At 44.3% G+C, this 14,669-nt stretch overlaps 1 protein-coding gene across 1 annotated transcript in view; it reads right to left on the bottom strand.

The window, feature by feature from the left end:
• Nucleotides 1-14,669, bottom strand: part of LOC129839619 (uncharacterized) — a 50,141-nt gene that overhangs the window by 358 nt on the left and 35,114 nt on the right. Inside the window, exons 8-20 of the mRNA XM_055907147.1 lie at nucleotides 14,516-14,628; nucleotides 11,429-11,695; nucleotides 10,182-10,256; nucleotides 8,120-8,355; nucleotides 4,957-5,044; nucleotides 3,468-3,611; nucleotides 3,066-3,268; nucleotides 2,784-2,908; nucleotides 1,433-1,551; nucleotides 716-892; nucleotides 558-589; nucleotides 348-445; nucleotides 208-227 (exon numbers count right to left, since the gene is read on the bottom strand). Of these exons, the coding sequence (XP_055763122.1) occupies nucleotides 208-227; nucleotides 348-445; nucleotides 558-589; nucleotides 716-892; nucleotides 1,433-1,551; nucleotides 2,784-2,908; nucleotides 3,066-3,268; nucleotides 3,468-3,611; nucleotides 4,957-5,044; nucleotides 8,120-8,355; nucleotides 10,182-10,256; nucleotides 11,429-11,695; nucleotides 14,516-14,628 (1,697 nt within the window). The remainder of the gene's footprint in view (nucleotides 1-207; nucleotides 228-347; nucleotides 446-557; nucleotides 590-715; nucleotides 893-1,432; nucleotides 1,552-2,783; nucleotides 2,909-3,065; nucleotides 3,269-3,467; nucleotides 3,612-4,956; nucleotides 5,045-8,119; nucleotides 8,356-10,181; nucleotides 10,257-11,428; nucleotides 11,696-14,515; nucleotides 14,629-14,669) is intronic.

Here is a 14,669-nt window from a genome sequence, read left to right as displayed (position 1 = left end):
ACAAATGTACAGTATATCTGTATCTTATTACCCGATAGCACTTTTAAATACAGATATGTAAATATATGCAAATAAACTTACAATTAAATGGTGTTGATGGGCACTGAAAATTAAACAGTTATTTAAATTACAATTGTGATGTTTTGAATTTACAATATTAATCTTTTCCTAACGTATTTCAATGTATTCAATATATTTTCTGCTTACCTGTTCATCCAATCCACAACCTGACCAACCAAACAAACACACGTGGTAAACAACAGGGTATGATGGGAAATATTTGAGAGGATTCATTTAGACCGTAAACAACATGAAGGATTGATGAAAAGATTCTCTGTGTGACTGACCTTCTGGAGCGGTCTGCATCAGGTTGTCTATGTTGGCCCAGACCACTGGCTCCATCTCTGGAGGTACAGACGATACGGCCTGGTACAGACGCTCAAAGCTGAGACAGACACAACGGAGAAGTTAACATAATTAACCACGGCATTTCACCGAACAGAGGTTCAACATTGCTTGTGTTTCAAAGAGCCAGAGCTTCAGTTCTCCTAACTTACATGATTTTGTACGATTTGCAGGGCATCGTTATCTGAAACAAAACATTACGAAAGAGTTTATTTATAATGTTGAAAAGGTGTTTTCAGGTTGTCGTATCCTGCCTCAAAATGTTGGGTCGCATTGTTAGGCTCATTGTTGAACAGTAGAGGTGTGTTACCTCCGCAGACAGCTTGACGAGGTGGTACAGGAACTCAGGGAGTTTCCTCTCCTTTGGTGACTCAGTCAGGTAGTCAAACACTGTGTTGATGATGACATCTTTCCCTGGAGGACCAGGAAGAGGCAACACCACCAGCTCTGCTGTCTGCTTTGGAGAGAGAACCTCCAGAGCTGACAACTGGAAGGGAGGAGACAAGAAGGTTATCAAACGTTAGATTCAGTTTCTCTATCAGATGTTAGAAACATAACAATTACTGATATGGTGACTCAATATAATCACTGAATACATAATAATCCAAATATCTATGTATTGTATAATCATGGACCACATAGTGAAGGAAAAGGAGCCAGCAAGTGCTCAGGCTATGTGGGAACTCCTTTAAGACTGTTGGAAAAGCATTACAGGTGAAGCTGGTTGAGAGAATGCCAAGAGTGTGCAAAGATGTCATCAAGGCAAAGGGTGGCTATTTGAGGAATCTCAAATATAAAATATATTTGGATTTGTTTAACACTTTTTATGGTTACTACATGATTCCATATGTGTTATTTCATAGTTTTGATTTCTTCACTATTATTCTACAATGTGGAACATTTTAAAAATAAAGAAAAACCCTTGAATGAGTAGGTGTGTCCAAAATGTTGACCGCCAGTGTATATACAGCATAAACATAGTGGTGCAGTCAGCCGACATTGAAACGTACATGACTCTCATACTTACAGCAGAGAAATTACCATTTAGATCATAGAAATCCCTCAGAGGAGCGAATGCAGAGAATGAACCAAAGTTCTTGATCAGCCAGTCTGCACTGCTACTGGCTGAAGAGGTGCACTGTGGGTCTGAGGATTGAAACAGTGAAGGGATATCAGTATATCAGAGGCCATTTTCGGGTTATAATGTTTTCTGTTTCATTTAATAGTAATAATCAATATGCAGTGGGAGTGCGACTGCTGACGATCACATGACAAGAGCCTGAAGCTTGCCACCATAGAGTTGTATAGAGATCGCAACGTTGTATCTGTGAGCGCACGGGCAGCGCCATTGAGGCCATCTCCATTTTGAAGTAGTCCATTTTTTCTTCTATTACTTATTATCTATGTGTTGGTAAACAAACTGAAAGGGTTTAGGGTTACTTTATGTTTTATCTAACCCTTATTTTACCAGGTAAAGTTGACTAAGAACAAATTTAGATTTACAGCAACAACCTGGGGAATAGTTACAGGGGAGAGGAAGGGGGGGGGGAGGGGAATGAACCAATTGGAAGCTGGGGATGATTAGGTGGCCATGATGGTATGAGGGCCAGATTGGGAATTTAGCCAGGACACCGGGGTTAATACCCCTATTCTTACAATAAGTGCCATGGGATATTTTAGTGACCACAGAGAGTCAGGACACCCTTTTAACATCCCATCCGAAAGACGGCTCCCTACACAGGGCAATGTCCCCAAACACTGCCCTGGGGCATTGGGATATTTTTTAGACCAGAGGAAAGAGTGGCTCCTACTGGCCCTCCAACACCACTTCCAGCAGCATCTGGTCTCCCATTCAGGGACCGACCAGGACCGACCCGGCTTAGTTTCTGTAGCAAGCCAGCAGTGGGATGCAGGGTGTGTTGTTTGAACAGGTATAAAGCCAAGGTTGGCAATTCATTGCCACCTGCAGTTGTGGAACGTCTATGTGATCCTTCCTTAACCTATAGGATGTCCCACCCAGTTGACTACTTCAAAATGGTGAAAGTCATCAACGTTGCTGCCCATGCTAAAACTGGATTTTGTGCAATAGAGTCCTCTATACAACTCTATACTTGCCACATGTAACTGAGGAAGTGATATGTCCCAACTTATATTTAAGCCATAAGGCACGGGGTGTGTGGTATATGGCCAATATACCACGGTTAAGGGCTGTTCTTATGCACAACGCATCGCGGAGTACAGCCCTTAGCCGTGGTATATTAGCCATATACCACAAACCCCCGAGGTGCCTTATTGCTACTATAAACTGGTTACCAAGGTAATTAGAGCAGCAAAAAGAAACGGTTTTGCCTGGAGAACTGATCAATCAGAACTCTTACCTGAGGAGTTGTGATTCAACAGGAAGGGCAACAGGAACTGGTTGTAGATCATGTGACCGTGCAATTCATACATCTGCTCGTCCTCCTGGTCCATCAGCTTCATTTGTTCACTCAGCTCCTCCACACTGTGGAACCATAGATATATTATTAGTAGTGTTAGGTTAGTTTAGGTTTAGTGTTACTCACAGGGCTTGGTAGATGTATTAGTGTTAGGTTAGGTTTAGTGTTACTCACAGGGCTTGGTAGACGTATTAGTGTTAGGTTAGGTTTAGTGTTACTCACAGGGCTTGGTAGACGGGGCAGGTGAAGTTCTTGGTGCTGAGGCAGGAGAGAAGGCTGGGGGGGACGGAGGGAAGCAGGGGCTTCAGTTTGATCTGGAACCAGAGCCTGATGAAGTCTGGGTCGTTGAGATTCTCCTGGGTCAGAGACGGGGAGTCTGCCTGGCCAAACACCTCCTGAAAGTGGTGCGCCACCTCACTGAAGTTCTGTATGGGGAAGATAATATATTAAACATTGTCTAATTCATTTTGTGAGATCTGCAGCATAACTCTACAGTGTACATATTATGATAAATGACCATTTAAGTTATAATTAATTCCACACTTAACATTCTGTCAACATTTTTAAGACCTCAAATATGATCTTATGTCCAAATAAGTCCCCTAATGATTGGTTGAGACTTACCGCGGTGGAGAACTTCTGGACCAATGAGTTGAGCCGCCCCGTCAGCTCCACGACCAGACGCATAACAGTCTCCTCGGACATCGTCATGTTGCTACGGGCAACACAGTGCAGGACGCGCGCCACTTTCTCCACGGCATTGGTCAACTAGAGCAAGAGAGAGGGACAGATGGAAAGATTATATTATTCTCATAACTATTATTTGTTGTAATTGCTGTTAATATTATTACCGCTATTAACGTTATCCTTATTACTCCATTATTAATGTCTCATTTGACCATCGTTGATAGATTAGATAGATGATTAGATGAGTTTATTAGTCACATAGACAGGGTAGCAGATGTTATCGCAGGGTACAGTGAAATTCTTATACTCCGAGCTCCAACAGTGGAGGTCAAAAAATGTTTCATTTTGACAATGTAAGTGGTTTTCACTTTTCCACGTCAACAAAGTATGTTGAATTGAAAAAAAATGGAATTTAATTGAAAGAGATCACGCGAGAACGAGATGCTGAGAGGTTGTCATGACATGCAGTCACCAGTAGGTGTCTCTGTACTCCTCTAATTCTACCTATATCAGTCAGATGCCTACTATTATTGAAGCGAGAGAATCCTCGGTATAAAACACAGGCCGTTGAACTAATATAACAGCTATCTCCATAGCGATTTTGGCCGTGTTCCAGCATGATTTTTATTTATTTTTATTTAACTAGGCAAGTCCGTTAAGAACAAATTCTTATTTACAATGATTACATTGCAGACGCATGCCAGATCTCACAACACCTGGATAGGTGTTTATTGTATCAGCTAACCCCATCATATGATATAGTCATGTGATGCCCAACTGCTCTGTCGATTTGGCCGGGGTAGGCCCTCATTGTAAATAAGAATTTATTCTTAACTGATTTGCCTCGTTAAATTAAGGTTAAATAAATAAATAAAAACTATTTTTTTTAAAGATGCAATGCAACACCTGTAATGTAGTCGGCCTGGAATGCAACTGACATGAACTATAGATGACATGAACTATAGATGACATGAACTATAGATTTACATTTACATTTAAGTCATTTAGCAGACGCTCTTATCCAGAGCGACTTACAAATTGGTGCATTCACCGACATGAACTATAGATGACCTCTCCTCTAGGATGATGCTACATACGTCAAGGGGCATAGTGTCATGATATAGATGACCCCTCCTCTAGGGTGATGCTACATACGTCAAGGGGCATAGTGTCATGATATATAGATGGCTGTAGCTACTCACCCCACATGACCTCTCCTCTAGGATGATGCTACATACGTCAAGGGGCATAGTGTCATGATATAGATGACCCCTCCTCTAGGGTGATGCTACATACGTCAAGGGGCATAGTGTCATGATATATAGATGGCTGTAGCTACTCACCCCACATGACCTCTCATCTAGGGTGATGCTACAAACGTCATGGGGCATAGTGTCATGATATATAGATGGCTGTAGATACTCACCCCACATGATCTCTCCTCTAGGGTGATGCTACATACGTCTTGGGACATAGTGTCATTGTCCATGCTGTCCATGTCTGAGTTCAGGTAGCTATGGAGACAGAGACAGACACAGAGACATAGTAGAGACAATTAACATAGAACACAACACAGATCGTCAGTAACGGTCAGTAAATATCATGATCAGTGACTTTCTTGCATCAGCTATGGTACTATGTTTGGTACTAGCTACATCTGGGAGTATGGTACTATGTTTGCTACTAGCTACATCTGGGAGTAGGGTACTATGTTTGCTACTAGCTACATCTGGGAGTAGGGTACTATGTTGGACATGTTAGCTACTAGCTACATCTGGGAGTATGGTACTATGTTGGACATGTTTGGTACTAGCTACATCTGGGAGTATGGTACTATGTTTGCTACTAGCTACATCTGGGAGTAGGGTACTATGTTGGACATGTTAGCTACTAGCTACATCTGGGAGTATGGTACTATGTTGGACATGTTAGCTACTAGCTACATCTGGGAGTAGGGTACTATGTTGGACATGTTAGCTACTAGCTACATCTGGGAGTATGGTACTATGTTGGACATGTTTGCTACTAGCTACATCTGGGAGTATGGTACTATGTTGGACATGTTTGGTACTAGTTACATCTGGGAGTATGGTACTATGTTGGACATGTTAGCTACTAGCTACATCTGGGAGTATGGTACTATGTTTGGTACTAGCTACATCTGGGAGTATGGTACTATGTTGGACTTGTTTGGTACTAGCTACATTACATTTACATTTAAGTCATTTAGCAGACGCTCTTATCCAGAGCGACTTACAAATTGGAAAGTTCATACATATTCATCCTGGTCCCCCCGTGGGAATTGAACCCACAACCCTGACGTTGCAAGCGCCATGCTCTACCAACTGAGCCACACGGGACTAACATAGCTACACCTGGGAGTATGGTACTATGTTGGACATGTTAGCTACTAGCTATATCTGGGAGTATGGTACTATGTTTGGTACTAGCTACATCTGGGAGTATGGTACTATGTTTGGTACTAGCTACATCTGGGAGTATGGTACTATGTTTGGTACTAGCTACATCTGGGAGTATGGTACTATGTTGGACATGTTTGGTACTAGCTACATCTGGGAGTATGGTACTATGTTGGACATGTGTTGTACTAGTTACATCTGGGAGTATGGTACTATGTTTGGTACTTGCTACATCTGGGAGTATGGTACTATGTTGGACATGTTTGGTACTAGCTACATCTGGGAGTATGGTACTATGTTTGACATGTTTGGTACTAGCTACATCTGGGAGTATGGTACTATGTTTGGTACTAGCTACATCTGGGAGTATGGTACTATGTTGGACATGTTAGCTACTAGCTACATCTGGGAGTATGGTACTATGTTGGACATGTTAGCTACTAGCTACATCTGGGAGTATGGTACTATGTTGGACATGTTAGCTACTAGCTACATCTGGGAGTATGGTACTATGTTGGACATGCTAGCTACTAGCTACATCTGGGAGTATGGTACTATGTTGGACATGTTTGGTACTAGCTACATCTGGGAGTATGGTACTATGTTGGACATGTTAGCTACATCTGGGAGTATGGTACTATGTTTGGTACTAGCTACATCTGGGAGTATGGTACTATGTTGGACATGTTAGCTACATCTGGGAGTATGGTACTATGTTTGGTACTAGCTACACCTGGGAGTATGGTACTATGTTGGACATGTTAGCTACTAGCTACATCTAGGTGTATGGATACTATGTTGGACATGTTTGGTACTAGCTACATCTGGGAGTATGGTACTATGTTGGACATGTTTGGTACTAGCTACATCTGGGAGTGTGGTACTATGTTGGACATGTTAGCTACTAGCTACATCTGGGAGTATGGTACTATGTTGGACATGCTAGCTACTAGCTACATCTGGGAGTATGGTACTATGTTGGACATGTTTGGTACTAGCTACATCTGGGAGTATGGTACTATGTTGGACATGTTAGCTACTAGCTACATCTGGGAGTATGGTACTATGTTGGACATGCTAGCTACTAGCTACATCTGGGAGTATGGTACTATGTTGGACATGTTTGGTACTAGCTACATCTGGGAGTATGGTACTATGTTGGACATGTTTGGTACTAGCTACATCTGGGAGTATGGTACTATGTTTGGTACTAGCTACATCTGGGAGTATGGTACTATGTTGGACATGTTTGGTACTAGCTACATCTGGGAGTATGGTACTATGTTGGACATGTTTGGTACTAGCTACATCTGGGAGTATGGTACTATGTTTGGTACTAGCTACATCTGGGAGTATGGTACTATGTTGGACATGTTTGGTACTAGCTACATCTGGGAGTATGGTACTATGTTTGACATGTTTGGTACTAGTTACATCTGGGAGTATGGTACTATGTTTGACATGTTTGGTACTAGCTACATCTGGGAGTATGGTACTATGTTTGGTACTAGCTACATCTGGGAGTATGGTACTATGTTTGGTACTAGCTACATCTGGGAGTAGGGTACTATGTTTGGTACTAGCTACATCTGGGAGTATGGTACTATGTTTGGTACTAGCTACATCTGGGAGTATGGTACTCTGTTGGACATGTTAGCTACATCTGGGAGTATGGTACTATGTTTGGTACTAGCTACATCTGGGAGTATGGTACTCTGTTGGACATGTTAGCTACATCTGGGAGTATGGTACTATGTTTGGTACTAGCTACATCTGGGAGTATGGTACTCTGTTGGACATGTTTGGTACTAGCTACATCTGGGAGTATGGTACTCTGTTGGACATGTTAGCTACTAGCTACATCTGTCAGCATGTTTGACACTATAATTGGGACTTTATTTGCCACTTAAATGTTATTTTTTTAACCCTTATTTTACCAGGTACTTTGACTGAGAACAGATTCTCATTTACAGCAACAACCTGTGGAATAGTTACAAGGGAGAGGGGGAGGGGGATGAATGTGCCAATTGTAAACTGGGGATGATTAGGTGACCGTGATGATATGAGGGTACCTACTATTGTACTTGTCTTTTGGCACTCTGTTTGAGACTACATTTGTTTCTAACTAGTGCTCTATTTGTCAGCATATTTAGTGAACATTTTACTCACAACACTTTGTGGAAGACGGCCTTGAGGCTGCCAGGTATGTGCGTCTGGTCGGGGGGCAGGACACGGCGGAGAACAGGCACCACTACATGTTCATACCAGTCCTCTACGTCCAATATGTCTTCCATCCAGTCTTCCGGCTCGTCTTCCTGGGACCTGTAGTTCCCGGCCAGCTCGGCCAGAGTCCAGTTCAACACAACCTGAGTTAGAGTGGTGCTCCTGATCTCAGACAGGGGCTTCTGTGGAGGGGGAAGACAGACAGGGTTAGAGAGAGAGACAGGGGCTTCTGTGGAGGGGGAAGACAGACGGGGGTTAGAGAGAGAGACAGGGGCTTCTGTGGAGGGGGAAAACAGGCGGGGTTAGAGAGAGAGACAGGGGCTTCTGTGGAGGGGGAAAACAGACGGGGTTAGAGAGAGAGACAGGGGCTTCTGTGGAGGGGGAAGACAAACAGGGTTAGAGAGAGAGACAGGGGCTTCTGTGGAGGGGCTGAGAGACAGACGGGGTTAGAGAGAGAGACAGGGGCTTCTGTGGAGGGGGAAAACAGACGGGGGTTAGAGAGAGAGACAGGGGCTTCTGTGGAGGGGGAAGACAGACGGGGTTTAGAGAGAGAGACAGGAGGCTTCTGTGGAGGGGGAAGACAGACGGGGTTAGAGAGAGAGACAGGGGCTTCTGTGGAGGGGGAAGACAGACAGGGGGTTAGAGAGAGAGACAGGGGCTTCTGTGGAGGGGGAAGACAGACGGGGTTAGAGAGAGAGACAGGGGCTTCTGTGGAGGGGGAAGACAGACGGGGGTTAGAGAGAGAGACAGGGGCTTCTGTGGAGGTTGAAGACAGACGGGGTTAGAGAGAGAGACAGGGGCTTCTGTGGAGGGGAAAGACAGACGGGGGCTTCTGTGGAATGGTATGGTAAAGGAATGGTAAAGACAGGACCTCAATAGAAGGTAGTGATGAATGGTAAAGACAGGACCTCAATAGAAGGTAGTGAGGAATGGTAAAGACAGGGTCTCAATAGAAGGCAGTGAGGAATGGTAAAGACAGGACCTCAATAGGAGACAGTGAGGAATGGTAAAGACAGGACCTCAATAGAAGGTAGTGAGGAATGGTAAAGACAGGGTCAATAGAAGGCAGTGAGGAATGGTAAAGACAGGGTCAATAGAAGGCAGTGAGGAATGGTAAAGGCAGGACCTCAATAGAAGGTAGTGAGGAATGGTAAAGACAGGACCTCAATAGAAGGTAGTGAGGAATGGTAAAGACAGGACCTCAATAGAAGGCAGTGAGGAATGGTAAAGACAGGACCTCAATAGAAGGCAGTGAGGAATGGTAAAGACAGGACCTCAATAGAAGGTAGTGAGGAATGGTAAAGACAGGACCTCAATAGAAGGTAGTGAGGAATGGTAAAGACAGGACCTCAATAGAAGGTAGTGAGGAATGGTAAAGACAGGACCTCAATAGGAGACAGTGAGGAATGGTAAAGACAGGACCTCAATAGAAGGCAGTGAGGAATGGTAAAGACAGGACCTCAATAGAAGGTAGTGAGGAATGGTAAAGACAGGACCTCAATAGAAGGCAGTGAGGAATGGTAAAGACAGGACCTCAATAGAAGGTAGTGAGGAATGGTAAAGACAGGACCTCAATAGAAGGCAGTGAGGAATGGTAAAGACAGGACCTCAATAGAAGGTAGTGAGGAATGGTAAAGACAGGACCTCAATAGAAGGCAGTGAGGAATGGTAAAGATAGGACCTCAATAGAAGGTAGTGAGGAATGGTAAAGACAGGACCTCAATAGGAGACAGTGAGGAATGGTAAAGACAGGACCTCAATAGAAGGCAGTGAGGAATGGTAAAGACAGGACCTCAATAGAAGGTAGTGAGGAATGGTAAAGACAGGACCTCAATAGAAGGCAGTGAGGAATGGTAAAGATAGGACCTCAATAGAAGGCAGTGAGGAATGGTAAAGACAGGACCTCAATAGAAGGTAGTGAGGAATGGTAAAGACAGGACCTCAATAGAAGGTAGTGAGGAATGGTAAAGAAAAGTATGTGTGTATGTATGTGTGTGTGTGTGTTTACTTGGTGCGTGAGCGACACAAAGTCTCTGACGAAGCTTCCGAAAGGCCTGAAGACCCCCATGAACCCGTTCACCACCTGGGATTGGACAGAATCAGACAATTGTCATTTCCTCTACCTACTGACATATCACTTCTGTTTGATTATGGTTTATTAATGCTCTACTCTGGGGTGCATCTCAAATGGCATCCTAGTCCCTTTATAGTGCACTACTTTTGACCAGGGCCCTATGGCGAATGGCACCCTATCCCCTATATAGTGCCCTACTGTTGACCAGACCCTATAGCCCTATGTAGAACACTACTTTAGACCAGAGCCTATAGCCCTATGTAGAACACTACTTTAGACCAGAGCTCTATAGGCCTATGTAGAACACTACTTTAGACCAGAGCCCTATAGGCCTATGTAGAACACTACTTTAGACCAGAGCCTATAGCCCTATGTAGAACACTACTTTAGACCAGAGCTCTATAGCCCTATGTAGAACACTACTTTAGACCAGAGCTCTATAGGCCTATGTAGAACACTACTTTAGACCAGATCCTATAGCCCTATGTAGAACACTACTTTAGACCAGAGCCCTATGTAGAACACTACTTTAGACCAGATCCTATAGGCCTATGTAGAACACTACTTTAGACCAGATCCTATAGCCCTATGTAGAACACTACTTTAGACCAGAGCCCTATAGCCCTATGTAGAACACTACTTTAGACCAGAGCCTATAGCCCTATGTAGAACACTACTTTAGACCAGAGCCTATAGCCCTATGTAGAACACTACTTTAGACCAGAGCCTATAGGCCTATGTAGAACACTACTTTAGACCAGAGCCCTATAGCCCTATGTAGTACACTACTTTAGACCAGAGCCCTATGTAGAACACTACTTTAGACCAGAGCCTATAGGCCTATATAGTGCACTACTGTTGACCAGAGCCCTATAGCCCTATGTAGAATACTACTGTAGACCAGAGCCCTATAGCCCTATGTAGAACATTACTTTAGACCAGAGGCCTACAGCCCTATGTAGAACACTACTTTAGACCAGATCCTATTGGCCTATGTAGAACACTACTGTTGACCAGAGCCCTATAGCCCTATGTAGAACACTACTTTAGACCAGATCCTATTGGCCTATGTAGAACACTACTTTAGACCAGATCCTATAGGCCTATATAGTGCACTACTGTTGACCAGAGCCTATGGGCCTATGTAGGGAATAAGGTCCCATTTTGAACACAAGACTTACCTCTCGAAGGCTCTCCTGGGGTAAGGGGGGTCGGGGTGAGTATTGGTCGCCCGACGTGGGTCTGGGTGGGTACGCGGGGGTGTAGGAGGAGGGGGGGCGGGTGGGGCTCCCAGGTGGGGTCCAGGTGGAGTTCTCCACGGTGGGGTGGACCTCTGTCATCAGGGTGTGGAACACCAGACTCAGGGTTCCATTCTCCAGTCCCTCCACCTCCGGATGCAACAACAGCTCTGCCTTCTGCTCCGGAGTTAACAGGTGGAGCACCTCCAGCTATGGAGACACAGACCAGTATGTTTCAGTGTGACAGAGAGAGACCAGCGGTATGTTTCAGTGAGAGACCACCAGTATGTTTCAGTGAGAGACCACCAGTATGTTTCAGTGAGAGAGAGAGAGACCACCAGTATGTTTCAGTGTGAGAGAGAGAGACCACCAGTATGTTTCAGTGTGAGAGAGAGAGACCACCAGTATATTTCAGTGAGAGACAGAGAGAGACCCCAGTATGTTTCAGTGAGAGACAGAGACCCCCAGTATGTTTCAGTGAGAGAGAGAGACCACCAGTATGTTTCAGTGTGAGACAGTGAGAGACCACCAGTATGTTTCAGTGTGAGACAGAGAGAGACCACCAGTATGTTTCAGTGAGACAGAGAGAGACCAGCGGTATGTTTCAGTGAGAGACAGAGAGAGACCACCAGTATGTTTCAGTGAGAGACAGAGAGAGACCACCAGTATGTTTCAGTGAGAGACAGAGAGAGACACCAGTAGTATGTTTCAGTGAGAGACAGTGAGAGACCACCAGTATGTTTCAGTGAGAGACAGAGAGAGACACCAGCAGTATGTTTCAGTGAGAGACAGTGAGAGACCACCAGTATGTTTCAGTGAGAGACAGTGAGAGACCACCAGTATGTTTCAGTGAGAGACAGTGAGAGACCCCCAGTATGTTTCAGTGAGAGACAGAGAGAGACCAGCAGTATGTTTCAGTGAGAGACAGAGAGAGACCACCAGTATGTTTCAGTGAGAGACAGTGAGAGACCCCCAGTATGTTTCAGTGAGAGAGAGAGACCACCAGTATGTTTCAGTGAGAGACAGAGAGGGACCAGCAGTATGTTTCAGTGAGAGACCACCAGTATGTTTCAAGGAGAGACAGTGAGAGACCACCAGTATGTTTCAGTGAGAGACAGAGAGAGACCCCCAGTATGTTTCAGTGTGAGACAGAGAGAGACCACCAGTATGTTTCAATGGTCTTGGTTTGCTGTCTTTTTGGATTCTCTTTTTTTGGTTTTACTTCATTGCTATGATTGCTTACAGTGTTACTTGGTTGTAGCATGTTAAAGAGAGAGAGAGAGAGAGAGAGAGAGAGAGAGAGAGAGAGAGAGAGAGAGAGAGAGAGAGAGAGAGAGAGAGAGAGAGAGGTAGAGAGAGAGAGAGAGAGAGAGAGAGGAGAGAGAGAGAGAGAGAGAGAGAGAGAGAGAGAGAGAGAGAGAGAGAGAGAGAGAGAGAGAGAGAGAGAGAGAGAGAGAGAGAGAGAGAGAGAGAGAGAGGAGAGAGAGAGAGCGAGAGAGAGAGAGGAGAGAGAGGAGAGAGAGAGAGAGAGAGAGAGAGAGAGAGAGAGAGAGAGAGAGGGAGAGAGAGAGAGAGAGAGGGAGAGAGGAACAGAGAGAGAGGAACAGAGAGAGAGAGAGAGAGAGAGAGAGAGAGAGAGAGAGAGAGAGAGAGAGAGAGAGAGAGAGAGAGAGAGAGAGAGAGAGAGAGAGAGAGAGAGAGAGAGAGAGAGAGAGAGAGAGGGAGAGAGAGAGAGAGAGAGAGGAAAATAGATAGCCCCAGGACAGCAACACAATTAGACAATTAGACACAATTAGACCCAACCAAATCATGAGAAAACAAAAAGATAATTACTTGACACATTGGAAAGAATTAACAAAATAACAGAGCAAACTAGAATGCTATTTGGCCCTAAACGGAGAGTACACACACTAAACGGAGAGTACTGACCCAAACTTAAGGACAGCTTTGACTATGTACAGACAGTGAGTATGGCCTTGCTATTGAAAAAGGCCACCGTAGGCAGACCTGGCTCTGAAGAGAAGACAGGCTATGTGCACACGCTATGTGCACACAGCCCACAAAATGAGGTGGAAACTTCCTAACCTCCGGCCAAATGTATAAACATATTAGAGACACATATTTCCCTCAGATTACACAGACCCACAAATAATTAGAAAACAAACCCGATTTTGATAAACTCCCATATCTACTGGGTGAAATACCACAGTGTGCATCACAGCAGCAAGATTTGTGACCTGTTGCCACAAGAAAAGGGAAACCAGTGAAGAACAAACACTATTGTAAATACAACCCATATTTATGCTTATTTATTTTCCCTTTTGTACTTTAACCATTTGTACATCGTTACCACACTGTATATATACATATTATGATATTTGTAATGTCTTTATTCTTTTGAAACTTCTGTGAGTGTAATGTTTACTGTTCATTTTTATTGTTTATTTCACTTTTTATGATCTACCTCATGCCTTGGCAATGTTAACATATGTTTCCCATGCCAATAAAGCCCCTTGAATTGAATTGAATTGAGAGAGAGAGAGAGAGAGAGAGAGAGAGAGGATATATATATATATATATAGAGAGATGAGAGGATAGAAAGATAGAGAGAGAGAGGATAGAGAGAGAGAGCGAGAGAGAGAGAGGATAGAGAGAGAGGGGGATAGAGAGAGAGAGAGAGGGTGATAGAGAGAGAGAGAGAGAGAGGGGGATAGAGAGAGAGAGAGACAGAGAGAGACAGAGAGAAACAGAGAGAGGGGTATAGAGAGAGAGAGAGAGAGAGAGAGAGAGAGAGAGAGAGAGAGAGAGAGAGAGAGAGAGAGAGAGAGGGGGAGAGAGAGAGAGAGAGAGAGAGAGAAAGAAAGAGGATAGAGATATGGATCACAACTTCATAAGACGAAGGTCCCTTAGTATGATGATGATGAGAGGGAGGAGAAATAGAAGGAGGAAAGGAAGATAGAGGAGGATAAATAAAGCTAGAGAGCAAGAGATCGTGAGCCGAGTCAACGGTTCCTCAGTAGTGTAACTCACCCCACTAAAGACCATGTTGAGGGCTGTGAAGTCCCTCATACGAGCGACGGCTTTAAACGAGCCAAAGTTCCTGATCAGCCAGTCCTCACTGTTCTCCCCTGGCCTCACACAGCCTGCACACAGAGAATAGTTATGAGCTGTTGGGGGCACTGTT

The sequence above is a fragment of the Salvelinus fontinalis genome, chromosome 40, assembly GCF_029448725.1.
Source record: "Salvelinus fontinalis isolate EN_2023a chromosome 40, ASM2944872v1, whole genome shotgun sequence".
NCBI classification, from domain to species: Eukaryota; Metazoa; Chordata; class Actinopteri; order Salmoniformes; family Salmonidae; genus Salvelinus; species Salvelinus fontinalis.
Note: the sequence above shows the minus strand (reverse complement) of the source record. Positions and strands in the feature narration are given on the sequence as shown.